The sequence below is a fragment of the Pithys albifrons genome, chromosome 3, assembly GCF_047495875.1.
Source record: "Pithys albifrons albifrons isolate INPA30051 chromosome 3, PitAlb_v1, whole genome shotgun sequence".
In the NCBI taxonomy this organism is placed as follows: domain Eukaryota; kingdom Metazoa; phylum Chordata; class Aves; order Passeriformes; family Thamnophilidae; genus Pithys; species Pithys albifrons.
Window position 1 is genome coordinate 94,770,948 of NC_092460.1, and position 17,123 is coordinate 94,788,070.

Genomic DNA, 17,123 nt, shown 5'->3' on the forward strand with positions numbered 1-17,123 from the left:
GTAGAATAAGAGACAGCAAAACTGAGCTTTATAAACATTAAGGCTGGAAGAGACCCCTAAGATCACTGAGTCCAAATGTTAACCCAGCATTGCCAAGTCCACCACTAAACCATGTCCTCAGGTGCCAGATCTACATGTTTTTTGTACTCTTCCAGGGATGGTGATTCCACCACTTCCCTGGGCAGCCTGTTCCAATGCCTGGCCACACTTTCAGGGAAAAAAATTTTTCCTAATATCCAATTAAACCTCCTCTGGCGCAACTTGAGGCCATTTCCTCTTGTACTATTGCTTACTAAGTGGGAGAAGAGACCGATCCCCACCTGGCTAAAACCTCCTTTCAGGGTGTTGAAGAGAGCAATAAGGTCCTTCCTGAGCCTCCTTTTCTCCTGGCTAATCACCCCCAGTTCCCTCAGCTGCTCCTCATCAGATTTGTGCTTCATCCCCTTCACCAGCTCCACTGCCCTTCTCTGGACAAGTTCCAGCCCCTCAATGTCTTTCTTGTAGTGAGGGGCCCAAAACTGAACACAAGACTCGAGATGTGGCCTCAGCAGTGCCGAGTACAGGGGGACAGTCACTGCCCTGGTCCTGCTGGCCACACTATTTCTGATACCAGCCAGAATCCCACTGACCTCCTTGGCCACCTGGACACACTGCTGGCTCAAATTCAGCCAGCTGTCAACAACACCCTTGGGTCCTTTTCTGCTTCACCCCCTTCCACAGAAACACAGAGTCGTGCTGGGAGGACCCTGTTTGCCCCAGTATCTCGGGGCTGTAGCGTACTCAGCACAACCAGAATGATCTGAAACCTTATGGGCAAGATGCAGTTGCCTAATCATGGTCATCTAAGTCCATCTGAGATAGCCCAGGCTGGGGGGCATCACTCCTGCCTTGCCTTCCTCCAGCTGCTGCCTCGGAAGCACAGAGGGCTGCCCAGTTCCCTGCAGGCATCTTGGAGGCTTTTAGGGGTTTGAGGTATTAAAAGGTACCAGGTGTTTAGGACAATTGATTTCTGCTTGGCAAACAGATTCTGCTGGCATCTCCCAAGGTGTCAGGCTTCCTACCGCCCCTGAGGGAGCTTTGCAGAAAAGCTGCTTACAGGGGACAAGGGCACGTTTTAAAGCTCTCAAGGGTTGGGGAGGACACGGCTGGAGATCACATGTAAGGGATGTAGCCAAAAAAGGGACTATGTGGTACAAGTGCTGTGAGGTTTTTAGACCAAAAATCGCAGGCAGGGATGCCATGCACCCTCTTACCCTTACCCACCCAGTTTGTGAGGGGGCTCAGCAGGTGGACTCTGCCAAGGATCGTGACATTTGCAGGCACTCAGCCCAAAGGAAAACATGCTTGTTTATTCTCGGGTTTGTTTTTTTGATTATACGCCTTGAGGTTTGTGAGGTCCTTTGGCACGGGGGAAATTAAGAGCCATCCATTAGGCATTGGAACAGGGAGGTAGTGGAGGCATCGTCCCTGGAAGCGTTTAAGGAAAGGCCAGACATGGGACATAGAGCCATGGTGACGTTCAGTCACACGTTGGATTCGGTATTCCCAGAGGTCTTTCCCAACCCAGTGGAGTCCGTGATTCCGTACGGAAGGCCATGTAGATGTTAAGGCAGGGGAGTGTGGGGTGTGTCTTTTCCTCGTGCCCCTTTTCGCGGCCGCGCTCCGTGCGCTTTGTCGCGCTCCGGGCCCCGCTCCGTGCGCTTTGTCGCGCTCCGGGTCCCGCTCCATGCGCTTTGTGGCGCCGCGGACGCTCCGGGCCCCGCTCCGTGCGCTTTGTGGCGCCGTGCGGGCGGAAGCGCCGTGCGGGCGGGCGCGGGCCCTTCCGGCGGGCTCGCAGCGCCTCGCCCCGCCGCCGCCTCCGCCTCCCGCGCTCGCCGCCCGCCGCCGCCCGGCGCCTCCATCCTGGTACTTGGGAGTCTCCATCCTGGTTTCTCAAGTGCCCGGACCCAAAACAGGAAGTAAGTGCGCGGGGCCCTGCGGGATCGCAAGGCCGGGAGCTCCGGGCGGCGGCGGAGCGCGGCGGGCGGAGGGGATGGGATGGGGCGGGGAGCGGCCGACTGCGGCCCCGCGGCTCGCCGCGCTCCGGCCGGGCTGGTGGGCAGGCAGGCAGGGCCGGGCCGGGCGTGCAGCGGAGTCACCTGCAGGGTCACCCAGAGCCGCCGCCCGCCGGGGACACGGGAAAATGGCGGCGGCCCCGGGGCCAAATGGCGGCGCTGAGGGGGCTGAGGCGGGCCCGGAGCCGCCGCCCCGGGGCACTGCCGGGGCCCGGCCGCTGCCTCTCGCCGGGGAGAGCCCCGGGCCAGCGCTCGGCCGCGGCTCCCCGCCCTCCCGGGGATGCTGCGGGCGTCGGGAACGCTGCGCAGCGGGAAATCGGGAGAAGGGGGCGGCCGGACCCTGGAAATCGCCAAACCTCGGCTCCTTTGGAAGGGCGGGGAGTTCGGCGCGTTTGTTGTATTTATTAATTTCTCATTAATGTTTTTTATGGTGGTTTTTAAACTCACCCGCCCCTTAACTGGATTCCATAATAAAAGGCCACCTGCGCGATCGCGTTTGTATCTCCCGATTTCCCCTCGCTTGGTTTGCGCGTGGGGTGTCCTGAGCTTGTGGCTTTTATCTGTTTTGTTTCATAAGCTCTTTATGGTTTTTTTCCGCCGAGACTTGTGGTTTGTGGTTGCTTGGGTGCTTTATTTTTAAGTGGAGTCTGAAATGTGCGACTCTGCCAACATCAGGGGTTTCATCTGGGAGCGCTACGAGGATTTTCTGCATCAGAGTTACACTCTCTGCTTTGCCAAAATTAAAGATTCCTATCGAAAAAGCCTTTTTTTTCCTCGTTTCTTTTTGAGGTCTGTGTATTCTTGGCTGTGCCCTTGAGCTCGGTGAAGCGTGTTACAGTTGCACCATCTACTTCTTTCGCCGACAGATAGTATTTGTGTGTGTTCATTCACAAAGAGTTACCATTGCTCAGCCCCACCTGGCCATTGTTACTTGAAGTAATCTAGAAAATGCTTTTTGTTTGCCAGCGGCCGCTCTGGCCACAGACGTAATTTGGCCTCTTGACAGCGTAGCTAAAATTCCTAAGCAAAACCGAGGGATGTGGGTTTTGCAGTGAGGTGGACACACCTCGTTCAGATTTTCATTTCCATCGTTCCATGTGATTACAATAATCAACAACTTAGTGATGTTTTATGACTTATTGAGAAAGATTGAATATCAGTTAAAAGTCCTTAAGTAAAAAGCCTAAAACACTGACTCAGAATTATAAAGGGTAGGTATATGAAATTATGGCCTCTGTATTGTGTTTTCCATGTTCTAATAGTTCCTTATTTGTGAGCGTTAATTCTGTGCTCATGTCTCCATCAGAAAGCAAGGGAGACATCTCTGCTTATCAGTCTTACATTTATGATAACAACTATTTGTATTTTTCTTGCTTGGTAAATTTCTGCCCATTGTTTATAAATTTGGGAAGTTACTGTAATGCTTAGAATGAGACTGGATTTACATGAAGGAAAAACAATTTTAGTATATGTTGTACTTATCAAGGTCTTCTGTCTGTAGGTGTAACCTTGTCCCCAAGAGCCATTTTCTGTTGCTGAGAAAGAAAACTTGCAACTTTCTGGCTTTCTCTTTAAAGAGCTGAGACCTGGCTTTTATTTTGTTTTGCTTTTTTTTATTCCCCTGTGTGACATTTAAAGCATGCTCAGTGCTTTTTATGAAAATATCAATGGATAGGCCAGAACTGATGGAGTTCTGCCAGATTTGGATCAATGCAAATGAGAACATTCCGTCCCTCCGTGTCTCCCATATATTCCATCTCTGTGATGGCCCAGATCTTTAAATACCACTGATGAGTGGAATGTAACTGTTCCTAAAGCACCATACCCTCATGCTGATACAGATTAATAAATCTTTGTGTGCCTCAAACTCGGGTGGTTGTGATGGGTGTGTCTGGTTTGGTTCCCTCTTCCATCCATTTTTGCAGCTGTTTGAGACAATTTTGATGCAGTGGAGTTTTAAATTTGAGTGAAACCTGTTTGATGTGAAGAAAAGTTTTGAGGGGTTTTTATTTGTTTTGCAGAATAACAGCATAAGAGAAGTGGCACTAGTTGAAGAGTAAAAACTCCTGATAACATACTGGAACTATTGACTTGGTGTGGAATGCTCTAAACATTCAAGCTTCCTAAAATATGATGTCCTGTAATGACTTTGTTTCCTGTGTGTTACTCTTGAATGAATGCCTTGAAGTCCCAGTGCATTCCAAGTGATTGTTCCAGGTAAATGTCACCATAGCCGGAAACCTCCCTTAAGAATCTTCAGTTTTTTGTCTTTACAGTACTTAGTGCAGGAGACTTACTGCCCATTGCAGAGAGCACAGCATTTAAAAAGCATTTTCTTATGGAAACTTTGAAATATTTACAACAGTGCACTGAGACTAGACATAACATTCAGATAATAACAAGGGCAATGACAGAATTCTGTCTTAAAGGGTAAAATACTATTTCTTAGAAGTGCTTAATTTTTACAGCCCACAGAATAATCGAGCCCATCTGCCTGATGAGTGTGATTTGGAATTACAGGAAATTTTATATTGAAATGCTCAGATTTTTTTTGTCGCTTGGTATAAAATTTACTTTGTGGTTTGTTTTTTTCTGCCTAAATCTGCTGCAGACTTCCCAAATAAATAAGAACTGCTCTATTATGTGGCTTTAGTGAAAAACTCATATTAGAATTCTGTATTAAATGGGTTTTGTAGGCAAAGTATTTTCCCATCTGGTTGCATGTTGAAACCTGTTTGAAATCATAATGCAGCTCTGAAAAATGTTGGGTTTGATAAATACACACAGAAATCCAACAAGGCAAAAAGTACTTACTGAATTTACACCAATTTCTGAGGCGCTATCTTAGAAATCTGAGATTATACCATCCAGACTGTTGGAATATGTGTATCCAACAGTGTTCCCCTTCCCCAAAAGCTGACACCCTCCTTCAGAACATAAAATATCAGTGGTAGATTGGCATCTCTGTAACAGGCATGGCTGAATCAAGGATTAAGGAAAAGCCTTGGGCTGTTCATTAAAAATTAAATATTGGAGTAAGCTTTTTGTTCAAAATAGAAAGTAGTGCATTTTCAAAAGTGAAGTTATAAAAAGAAGGTCATACTTTGGAGGTGATGAGACTACTCGGGTCATAATTCTCACTAATTAGGAAACCTTAAGAGCATTAGCTCCAGCAGCAGCACTGGGCTTTTGCCACTGAGCTCACCATAAACTCCAAGTGTCATCGTGTGTCATGTGTGATGTATGTTCAGCATGTGTGGTAGTTCTGTCATTTAAATGTGAACCAGTGGGGGTTTTTTTGGTCACTCATTACGTATTCATGGACTGGCATCCCTGTCCTGGGGTAAATGTGTCTTGAAAGAACAAGTTTGGTGGGTTTTTTTCCTGCTGTTTTCTTGTATTTGTATAGTATAATAAATAAAAAAAAAGTTCAAAATACACAGTTGACTTTGACTTAACTCCCCATGTTCTTTCCAATCAGTTTTTAGTTGTGGCTCAAGGCCATATCTATTAAAATTGATGGGAATTTTTCCAGTCAACTCAAGGATTTGGCTCATCCTAAGTTTTTTATCAGAGTATGGTTGTGGTTTATTACCTTTACTCAGAAAACTCTAAATAAGCTAAATTTCAAGTATCTTACACAGAACATTATTATTTTTTTTCTGGAGAGCCTGGTTTCTTTCTTGCTTTTCAGCTTGATGTTGGGATAAACCATTCTCGGGAGACTGGCGAAAAGTTAAAAAACTGCACAGTCCAGGAATTAGGTTGAGGAATGTTTTGTGGGAAGTCACAGTTCCTTGAACAGTGTGCAGTTCCCGGTGTTTGGTGCTCTGCAACACCTGGGAGCTCGAGCTGACAGCTTTGGGTGTGTGACTTGATCCGAGGAGTTGGTGCCACTCTTGGATGTGCCGCTCTTGGATGTGCTGCCTCAGCTTCAGCTGTTCAGTTCTGTTGCAGCTCTGAGGAAGTGTGAGAGTGGCGGCTGCTGATCATGATATACCTTCCTCCCCACCTCTGGAAATGCCATGTTGGGATGTCTGGATGGACCCCTTTCATGCTGTGTCCCTTTTTCTCCTAACGTGGCAAAGTAGAGAATGCAAAGGGACAGCCCTGACTGCCCTGGGCTTGTGGTTTGGGAGCCAAATCCTGGAAACATGCAGACTGGTTTTCAGCAAGTCCTGAGTGACTACTGAGAGAATGATGCAGCTTTGCTGTCTCTATGTTCAGTATTCAGTCTTTCAATAAAAAGAAGAAACGGTTTGCTGTGTCTCTTCTGCTCTGATTTGGTGCTGTAGTTTCCACTGCTTTTGGAGGAGCTTTAGGTGAAGTAACGTGATTGTTGTGATGTGTTTTATAAAAAGAAGTCTTTTGTCTTTCAAGCCTTGGGAATGGTGCAAAGATAATTAGGGGCTTTCAGCTGATTATAGAAATATTAATGTTATCACTACTGATTCACATAAGGTTAAATGGAAGAATCCTCCAGGGCATTTCTCATAACTTTGGGGATTTTGGCTACAGCAGCCCATGTAGTAAAAGTTATTCAAAAAGTACATGTGAATGTGAAAAAGAGAATCTGTTTATTTGTTCACTCCCCAAAAGCTGAATGAAAAGTTACAGTCTGCTAATTTAGCTCTAATGCTTTGGATGTCCTTCTTCATATTTTAGTGTTAGGGACGCCTCATTGGGTTTCCAAAATCAGTACTGCAGGCCATGCAGCAAACAGCAGCTTCCAGTAAAGGATCCAGCACAGGCTGTAAAACTCAGGAGCAGGTGAATCCCAAGCAACTTATTCCCTCCTACACTTGCATGTGTCAAGGAGCTATTGCTTCTGGTAGATGTAAAAGTAAGTTAGAGAACCCTCTGATACAAAATGTCAGTGGTGTCTGAAATCTTTGGCATGTTCAGAAGGGTAATACCACTGTCATTTGAGGAACCAGCCACTACGTGTGCTTAAAGATTTGCCAAATCTTCCACAAGCTCGAGAGGTGATAAGTAATTTTATTGAAGGATTGGCAGTGGTTTTGTCCTTCTAGGAAAACACTTCTCCCGAGAATCTTTAATACCAAAGAACATGTTTTCTGATGAAAAATTAAATAATTTCCTGCTGAAGCAATATTGTTAACATTATAGAGGGAACTTGAAAAACAGTTTGTAAATTCCAGTTATGGATGAGTATATGGATATCCCAGCCTCGTAAATGGAACCTTTGTAATGTAATTGTGATTTTTTTTTAAAGCTATAGTCAGTGACTTTTTAGCAATTCAAATTAAAATTGCTGATAACAGTATTTTAGCTTCAAAATGGAAGTTGCAAGTATTTTTTTCTATGACTGAGCACTTAAGCAGAAATAGGGAATATTTTCTTTTTGCAAATCTCCCAAAGTCACCAAACCCAGGTGCTTAAAACAGATGAAATTATTGCAAAGGTTTTAGATATTGTAGCTGTGACTTCATTTAGTTTCTACAGCAGAAAATTTGTTATACTTCTTTGTATTTGGGGGCGAGTTAGAACTTTTGTTGTGGGGTTTTGCTTAATTTATTTCAAAATTAGTCATGGTGATAATTTACATATAATTTCTTATGAACTTTGGATTTCTTTGTCGTACTTTTTGTAGTGGAAATGAGATTTTAAGAAGCACTTTGTATTGCCCTAATTACACCAGAAAGATATCTGGCAGTCTTGGCTAGCTTTGGGTTATAGAATAGTAGAATTATTAAATGAGCAAAGGAACAAATATTAGACAAAAAGCATAAAATGTGAAGAATCCAGAAATGCTGAAAAAGTAATAGCCTAAGTTTGTGTTTAAAAAAAAATTAGTAGTAGATTGCATGTGCTCCTGAATGGGGAGTTTAGGTGCTATTTTTAACTGGAGAAGTAATTTTGAAGCTATCTGATGTTGCCCTGAGCAGTGTGTAAGTCTGCAGTAAAGGTTGATGATTGTCTTAAATTTGTGGGGGTTTCATGCCAAGGAGCAGACGTACATTCATCCTTATCTATGGGAGTTTATGCTGGTTGTGTGGGATACAGGAAGCAGAGTTATGGTCCAAGTGGAGTCCAACTGCAGGAAAGTAATCTGTGTGTTGCTCTTTCAGGTTTGAGTATGAGCACAGTTGAAGAAGAGTCTGACACAGTGACAGTAGAAACCGTGAACTCTGTGACTTTGACTCAGGACACTGAAGGGAACCTTATACTTCATTGCCCTCAAAATGGTATAGAATTGTGTTGCATAGTATTTTTTAATTCTTTTTTGATTGGTCTAACCATCATGCTTCCCTGCCCCCAAAATATATAAGCCACTATGCTACAATTGTAGCTTACTATGCTACAATTTGTTCTGTTTCAGCATAAAGAAGGATAAAGTGTCGAATTAAGTGTAAATCCCAAAGTTGTCTGTATGTGCAGGAACAGGGACAGAGCTGCTCTAATTTATTTCAGTGAAAATGCATCCTTAGAACCAAGCATGTACCCACATTTCTGTAGAAAGCAGCTGGTTTGTGTGTGACAGACTGTAGATGGAATTTACAAATAAAATCTCACAGAAAATGTGTGTGGAGGAAAGCATGTGAACTGTTGTTGCCTATAACTTAGATCAAGTTCCTGGGCAGCAGTAAAGCTCTGAACCAGCCTGTCACATTTGTTTCTACTTTTTGGGTTGGTCCATTTTGTTAGAACTCTGTCCAAAGCTCCATTTAGTTGACAGGAAGTAACCTTCGTATGCTTCTGTTGTTAGAAGCTGATGAAGTAGACTCTGAAGACAGCACTGAACCTCCACACAAGAGGCTTTGCTTATCAGAGGATGATCAAAGCCTTGATGATTCCACTCCTTGCATTTCTGTTGTTGCAGTTCCAAGTAAGTTCTTTTATGTAGCAAATGTATCAGTTGGTAAAGGTTAAAAGTGGACTCTCTGAATGACATTAGATTATTTTGCATGGGTTTTGGTTTTGGTTTTTCTCATATTTCATTGACACACTTGGGTATCATCATCTTTACCTCTCACACTCTTGGACGGTTTTGCAGTGATTGGCTTCTATACAGTACTGGCAAAATAAACCTGCCTTAGAGAGACCTGCAGGCACAGACACATTGAATAAATTGAAGGCTAAGTGAATGAACTGCAAACTAGCTGTTCTCCTCCTGCAAAGAGAGATTAGGGTTTTTAATAATCCAACAGTATAGTTAGTATTTCAGTGTTTTGTAATATTGAGGTCTATGATCTTTTTAAGGTAGAGACTGTTGTAAAAAAGGTGGTGTGAATACTGAATTAATCTTAAGGAAGTTGATTGAATGTTAGATATCTGAATGTAATCTCCCAAAGAGAGACAAGATCTAGTTAAAATACCAGTTTGCAATACCTAAAGTGGCTGTTCATTTGGTAGAACTTAGCAGAAATTCCTTAAAATTAAAGGCATTATGTTGACATTGAAGGAAAACTGGGAAAAAAGCATGCAGCCAGAAGATCTGAATTTTGTACTTTAGTAAGAGGAAAATACTTGAGGTGGGGCTGGAAGGGAAGTATTAATGCAGGTCCAGATGATTGCATAAAATCCAACACCTTTTGTTTATATGTTTCACATTAGGTCTTAGTTGTAAGCATAAAACCGAACATTCCATAACCCATATTTAAATTTTATGAAGAGGAGCAGTTCATAATCATTTTACTGATTTTATTTTGTCAACAGATAATACCAAATAAGGCTCTTCAAAATTTTCAGTTCAAAGGTAGCAATTTGTAAAACTTGAAGCATGAATAATAAATGTTTCAGGACCAAAGTATGCAACTAACTTACCCTTTCTGAAGTTTCAGAAAATGATCAGAGCTTTGAGGTGACCATGACTGCTACCGCTGAGGTAGCTGAAGATGAGATTAATGAAGGAACTGTTACTCAGATTCAGGTACAGTAAAGCTTCAAAATTTTACCTATTAGATGTATGGTTTAAATTGAAATGAAATGGAAACAAATATCAGATGGCTTACTAAATTATTAAGACTAATTTTGGTATGAAATTAATGTATTTGAGCATGAATCTTGTTGTAAAATGCTGGTCTGTAAAAGTACAATTGAATAATTTCATTTATGAAAGAAGTTATTTTTAGTGTAATTTACTGCCCAAAGAACAATACAGAGAACAGTAAGAGATACCCTCTACTGGTGATCATTTGCTCTGGGGTGATCTGTATAGAAGACAAGTTTACCTGTTGTTTCTGTCATTCCTTGATTATAGATTAAGTTTTATAACAGGCCTAAATGGGCTTTTTCTCGTGACTAGTCTTAACAGTTACATGCAGTTCTCATTGTGGGTCTACCATGTTTCAAAGTTCCAGATTGGAGATGCTGGACATGGCCCTCTTCCTACCAAAGCCAGCGAGACTTCTTTCTTACTGTACATTAAACAGGGTGAAGAATGTTATCTGATTAATTCACAGAACATCTATATGTTAAGATGCTAAATCTTACTCAGGTGTTTTAAGACAGATGTGCTTTCAATACCCTATTTAAAAAGGAGCACTTTTGAACAGTCAGCAAGGTGACTTGGTGTGCTAGTTCCATTTTCCTTCAAATTATACCTCCATGTTAATTGCAAGGTGATATAAAAAACTGAAGATCTTACTGGATAATTTCGTATTGGTCTTTTCAAGATTCTTCAGAATGAACAGCTGGATGAAATCTCCCCAGTGGGCAGTGAGGAAGTGTCAGCTGTCAGTCAAGCCTGGTTCACAACCAAAGAGGATAAGGATTCTCTAACCAATAAAGGTAGGAGATATCAAATGCAGTTCTTCCATGCTGTGAAAACCTAAACTATTCCAAATGTCTCAGAATGTTTTACAGGTTGCATAAAGTAGTCACTGGTCTGGAGATGGGCCGTGCCTGCAGTGGTGACAGCGACTGTGGTAGAGAAGGGCTGTAGGTTCTGTGTGTCGGCCCACATGGAGCAAACAATTGTGTTTGCCTGGTCAGGAGATGGGAAGCTGCAGCAGAGGGGAGTACACCAGGAAAAAACCCAATTTGTATGTCTTCCCCCAGGCAGGGTGTTAGTCTGGCTACCCTGATTCATATTGAACAGTTTCTGGAATGGAGGTGCTTCAGAAGAAGAGGGCTCATGCAGACCAGGATCTACTGAAATAATCACTGCTGCTGCTAAAACTTTCACCCCACTGGAATTCCTCTCTTTCAAACTGAAGCTGTGCAATCATGTAGTAGTTGCTGGACTTGAGAGTTTTTATGTTTTCTTTTCCCCTCCAGGGGAAGTGCCTTTCTGAAGCTTGAGGAACAACGTGGTGTCAAATGAAGACATGTTGTCTCTCCAGCTTACTCTGCTGTTTTTCTTACTCTGATTTTTCCTAGAGGAAAAATAATACTTTTTTTCAATCAGTTCAAAGCAACTCTGGTTTTTGTTAGGAACCTTTAGGAAAAAAAGTAATGCTTTTCTCTCTCAGAAGCAAATGATCTCTTACCCAGTAAGTTTTACTCCAGTGAGCTGAGTGTACTGCTGAGTCAGTGAAAAAATGGCCTGGGTGTTGGATATGGAAAATTCAGAGAAAGGGAGCTGAGCAGCTCTGTCAGGGATTACTTGCTGCTCCCATGTGTGCACCAACAGTTGGTTCTTGCAGACAATAAATAATTTCATCCCATTTTCTCTGTTCTTCTAATTTATTAGATTTAAAGGGCTTCAAAGCTATTCAGTGTATTCAGAAACTCACTGCATTGTAGCACTCTCATGGATGTATCAACTGATTATGAACACATTGATGACAAGGGGCATTTACAGTTGCAAATGAACAAGGGCATGAAGATTTGAATTATGAGATTAATAATTTGAGGGAGACATTTCTAGTAAAATATGCCAGGAAAAATATTTGAGAATCCACTCTAGCTGCAACTTTTTTGGGATCTCTGTGATTTGTCACAGAGATCAGCAGTGAAGGAATGCCAATATGAATCCTCATTTACAGTAGCTCAGAGTTTGGCATGTGTTGCTTGAGCTCATTTTACAGCCCTCCACCTGATCATGCTTTCTTTCCAGACCTGTGGGCAGGTTATGATAATTTGACACTGAATATGCAAACAAGTGAAGTGCAAAATATATGTCCTTTCCTAAAGTAGTTGGGTATTAAAGGTTATTCCATATAAAGAATGCCTGTGTCCCATTAAGATAGGTCAGAGGCTTGGAGAGAGGTGTGAATCAAGTAGTAGATTCTTATTCTGCCTCTGTAGTTTTGGAAGAAGAGATTGAAGCCATCAGGTACACAGGGTTCTCTCTCACCAGTTCCAGTGGAATTAGTAATAATGCCTGTACTTTTCATTATAATTGGATTTGAGTAAACACTCTCTTTGGTGTGTTCTGCCTCTCAGCTCTGGTAATTAGCAGGCTGAGAAGGAAGTACCCTGATTTTTCTGAGCAGAGGTGGGCAGGTAGCCAGCACACACCAGTATGTAAACTGGGTCACACCAGCATAATCTTAATTAAAACTATGATATGACCATAAGGGGAAAAAAGGATAATCTATACATTTTAGGGTAAAAATGTTTTTATGTTTTATTGATGGACTTCACCTGTGAAATTTTTTCTCTGAATAAAGTTGGTTGGGTTTGCCTTTAAAGCTTAGCTGACATTGTGATTACGAAGGGCATGGACAGAGAGGAACATTATGTTTGTTTCTGTTGGTTTGCCACTTTTATTTGGTGGAAATAAAAGACTCACCACAGGTTTTTCTCTTGACTGTGACCCCTGAGCATTATTCTTAGTGAAAAGAAAAACGAAGAGAGATGGGGGCCAGCCTGTCAAAATAGACTAAGCAGAGCATTTATCTCTGTGAAAAGCACCCACAGTAGGTGGCACTACTCACATGTTGGGGAATGTTGAGGCGTATAAGAAAACCCCATGTTGTTGCTAATTCCTCAAATAATATTATGAGTTGCATTTTAAGTTCCAGCTTCTGGAATCATTTTGAGGGCATGCAAATTTCAGTTGTCAGTTGAAAGACAAATTTTCTAATTGCAGCTGAAGAGAAAGTCTGAAAATGTGATTTGAGAACATATAAAGGAATTTATGTTCTGTTTTAAAAAGTGGATGTTTTTGAAGAGGATTCTGCCTCACATTATTTAAACATTAGTTGATGGTTGCTGTCAGTTATGAAATAACATCTGTTTAAAATTCTGGTTATCTTTTTAGTAAGTAAAATTAATCTTTTCTTTGTTAATTGCAGTGTGAGGGTCGTGTGTCAGATACTTTTGTTCTTGCTGTTTTTCTGGCATTCACTGTAGTAATTACTTTGTCATTTCTATTTTCAGGCCATAAGTGGAAGCAAGGCATGTGGTCAAAGGAAGAAATTGACATTTTGATGAGTAACATTGAGCGTTATTTAAAGGTATGTTTAGAGTATGTTCCGTGCTCATTGGTGTGGTGATGCAGTTCCTGCTGGAAACCAACATTTTTTATTACTTCCTGGAATATGCAATAAATCATTGTGTTTGGTTCATTGTAAAAATGGTCATTACCCATTTGAAATAAATAGGAAAATTGTATCCATACGTAGGATTTAAGTCTGCTTTTAATTTTTATACTGAATATAGCCCATTTTGAGCATCCTGACATGACGTTTTCATGGCTAAATGTCTCTGAATATACACTGGGTTATAAACGAAACCTTTCATGAAGATGGAGGAAAAAAATTGCACTAGCAGGAAAGGTAATTTTCCTTACAGAGCATTGAATACAACTTCCAGACTTCCTTGATGCCATATCCGTGTTTGTTGACTACACTAACTGGATGCTTTCTTCCCCTTAATGTATTGATGTCACAGTTCAGTGTAAATGAGCATGCACTTAAGATGCTGATGGTGATAATTAATTGCCCATAGGTCACATTTGTGGTAGATTTGCGGCTGAGGATATTTGAACTGAGCCCTAAAACTGATATAGCCTGGATATTACAGTTGCACCATCCTTCACTTGTGGTTTCAAAAAAAAAACCCTGAATTTAGTGTTCATTCCACAGTATTAGTTGTAGAAAATGTGTCTGTCCACGGATGTATTAGAATTTCTGCCACCTGTCATTCATAGGTAGTATTGTGTTTTAAACCTTGTGAAACTTTTTGAAGCTAGCAAAGTAACTTTTCTGAGTTACTGATAAATCCTTTGATTCATTCTTTTCCCACTTACCTGCTTTCTTGTACTGTTGGATAATTTAAATATTCAGAGGGATTCTTAGTTTAAGCTGAAGTTAAACTAAGAAGTTAAAGTTACACTAAAGCTTTCCTTTTATACTTCACTCCAATGTTTTTGTATTGTATTTACTTTGAGTTTACATCAAAACAAGAAGAGTAGTTTAATTGAAAGAAATTGCTTTTGCATGAGGAATATCCAAATACATTGATATAGCCCTGTTTGACAACCTTCCTTTGTATGACCCCAGGCTAATTCTACCACACTACGTTTTGCATGGTGTTCTATTCAATAGTTCAATTTTTGATCTTAAAATGTACATAAGACAGATTTTTTTCTTAGCTGTAAATGGAATTAGAGGTTCTGTGTGTACCTGGACTTCAGTTGGAAAAAAAAACAACAACAAAACCTGGTGTCCAAGGTTTTGTATTTGAGGGAGCTAATCCATAAGTACTTTTGGACTGTAGTATTTGTAATACACAAAAAGTTGCATAATGGCTTCAATTCTTAAGTGTTCTGCTTCTTGATTTCTAGGAGACTTTATCTAAGGTGTTTTGTTTGTGGTTTTTGTTTTTTTGTTTTTTTAAATGCTTTGTTCTAGGCCCGTGGAATAAAAGATGCCACTGAAATTATATTTGAAATGTCAAAAGATGAAAGAAAAGATTTCTACAGGACAATAGCTTGGGGTCTGAATCGGCCTCTCTTTGCTGTCTATAGAAGAGTTCTTCGCATGTATGATGACAGAAACCATGTTGGAAAGTATGAAAACCTCTAATGCTGCATGGTTTTATTGGTATGAGTAGGGTCATGTATTTATGTTTGACTTGTTCTGTGTGAGACAGAAGGTTGTAGCCAAGCAGACCTAGATCTTCCTAATCATGTCACTTCTGCTGAATTCTGGTAAAACAACCTTCACAACAGTTGTGTTAAATTGATCAAAAAATAAAACAAACAAAAAGGTGCCTAGCAGATTCTGATGTGATTAGAAGACTTGAACACAGGCATAGATCTGCTGACATGTACCTGGAGGCAGTTGATCTCCACCCTGTGCCCTTCTGTAAAGCAGTGGTCTGATGCCACCCAGAAAAGGTGTTAGATTTTAGTTTTTGAAGGTAGTTGAAAATTAAAAGTACCTTCTCAATGCCAATTTTTTTTTATGGAAAGTCAGCTTTATGATTGTGAACTGCGATAGGAAGGAAGACATAGCTGTTTGAGAGACTAGTATGCAAAATTTTAATTCTGCTCTTAGTAAGATCACCAAGAATGAGGAATTTTCCTGACAAATGAGAGGAATGTTAGACCAGATAACCTTAGAAATGCGCTGATGTGGAAAATGACATTTGTTCCTCATATTCTTTTGAAGCTTTCAATCAGATTGTTTCTTACAGCTGGAATTCCTTAATCTCTTTTTGTAACTAAATGTGTTCTGTGTGGTTAGTAAAATGAAAATACTTATGCTGTATGCTTTCCATTTAAAATAATGTCTTTTTATTTACCTGTTGCCTAGGTATACTCCTGAAGAAATTGAGAAGCTTAAAGAGTAAGTCTTAAGAACAAGGTCACTCTTCCTTGTTTAAATTCAGTAGCTCAAGCAGTTTTTACATATTTCCTTATATGAAATCACTGAAAAGTTACAAGTAAATTTGACTGCTCCAACACTATCCAAAAGTAGTGGTCATTATCTGAAGGGAAATTAAACTATATTTGGATTTTTAAATTTTTTTTTCCTAATGTGTATTCAGGACACAATAATACGCAACAAAATTCTAAAGCAAGGTTTCTGTTGTAACTAGGAAGGTTTCAGATTTTTACAAGAGCAGTTAATGTTTGTGGTTTTATTTGAGAGAAACAGAAATTCCCTTTCTTTAGGAAATCTGAGGAAAGGTTATTTCTAAAGAAAGTAGCAGATCAAGAATAGGATCTGCCCTATGAAATATTACAGAGCTGCATAAATTATCAGTACAGCTTAAAGAGCTTAATTTTGAGTATGAACCTGATGGATCAAGGAGATGGGGTTGTAGGCTTTATCCCCTCCTGCAGATTTCCAGGGTAGAGCAGTTTGAAGAAACTGTTGGACTGAAGGAAGGGAGAGCATTTCATTGCATGGATAGATATGTTGGGATCAGTTGAGCTGGTTTGTGTTGGTCATTAGGTCCCTCTTGTTCCAGATATGTCAGAACTAGTCAGGGGTCAATATTTTAAGTAACTTGCTGTCATGTGAGGGAGGAAAATAATCATTAAAGGTATGACCATGATTATGCAGAGGTTTGCTTCATTTAAATTGTAGGATGCCCAGGTTTTCATTAGGCATTATTTGGATTTCTCAAGTGCTCTCTATACCACCTGAAAATCCTTGAGACACTTGTATAGAATGGAAGTTGGCTGTTTATCTAAACATTCATATTGTGTTTAACACAGTCATTAAGTCTCACAATGTTCCTCCAAGACAGTTAGTGTAAGCATTTAATAAATAAGTTTCTTGCAGTTTAGCTGGCCCAAAAGGCCTCTAGAAACACATATTAAAAATAGCAGTGATGATAAAAAGTATTAATTCTGAAGTATCAAAGTGAATACCTATTCCATCTTTAAACCTGTGAACTGCTCATTCATGCTGCTTTATTAGAGTATTTAATATTTTGATAATCTGCTAACTGTATTTAGTGCTAATGAGGATATTTCTCTTTAGGCTGAGAGTAAAGCACGGTAATGATTGGGCCACAATAGGAGCTGCCCTGGGGAGAAGTGCTTCATCTGTAAAAGATCGATGCAGATTGATGAAGGATACCTGCAACACAGGTGAGGTAAATGCTGGTGTCAGTAATGGATGTTCTGGTTAGAATTCTGTCACCTTTGTCACAGGTGTTTTCAGAGGGGTGTAACTCTCAACTAAGGAACTCACAGTG

The 17,123-nt window shown here is 40.8% G+C and overlaps 1 protein-coding gene across 2 annotated transcripts in view; it reads left to right on the forward strand.

Annotated features, from left to right (window-relative positions):
- Window positions 1-1,817: 1,817 nt before the first annotated feature.
- Window positions 1,818-17,123, forward strand: part of DMTF1 (cyclin D binding myb like transcription factor 1) — a 29,682-nt gene continuing 14,376 nt past the window's right edge. The window contains exons 1-10 of one of the 2 annotated variants that reach the window (XM_071552758.1): window positions 1,818-1,958; window positions 4,076-4,271; window positions 8,147-8,263; window positions 8,785-8,904; window positions 9,854-9,948; window positions 10,694-10,808; window positions 13,347-13,423; window positions 14,822-14,979; window positions 15,728-15,760; window positions 16,907-17,016. In XM_071552758.1, coding sequence (XP_071408859.1) covers window positions 8,155-8,263; window positions 8,785-8,904; window positions 9,854-9,948; window positions 10,694-10,808; window positions 13,347-13,423; window positions 14,822-14,979; window positions 15,728-15,760; window positions 16,907-17,016 — 817 coding nt within the window. In that variant the 5' untranslated portion in view covers window positions 1,818-1,958; window positions 4,076-4,271; window positions 8,147-8,154. The remainder of the gene's footprint in view (window positions 1,959-4,075; window positions 4,272-8,146; window positions 8,264-8,784; window positions 8,905-9,853; window positions 9,949-10,693; window positions 10,809-13,346; window positions 13,424-14,821; window positions 14,980-15,727; window positions 15,761-16,906; window positions 17,017-17,123) is intronic. The other variant, XM_071552757.1, reaches the window with a different exon arrangement.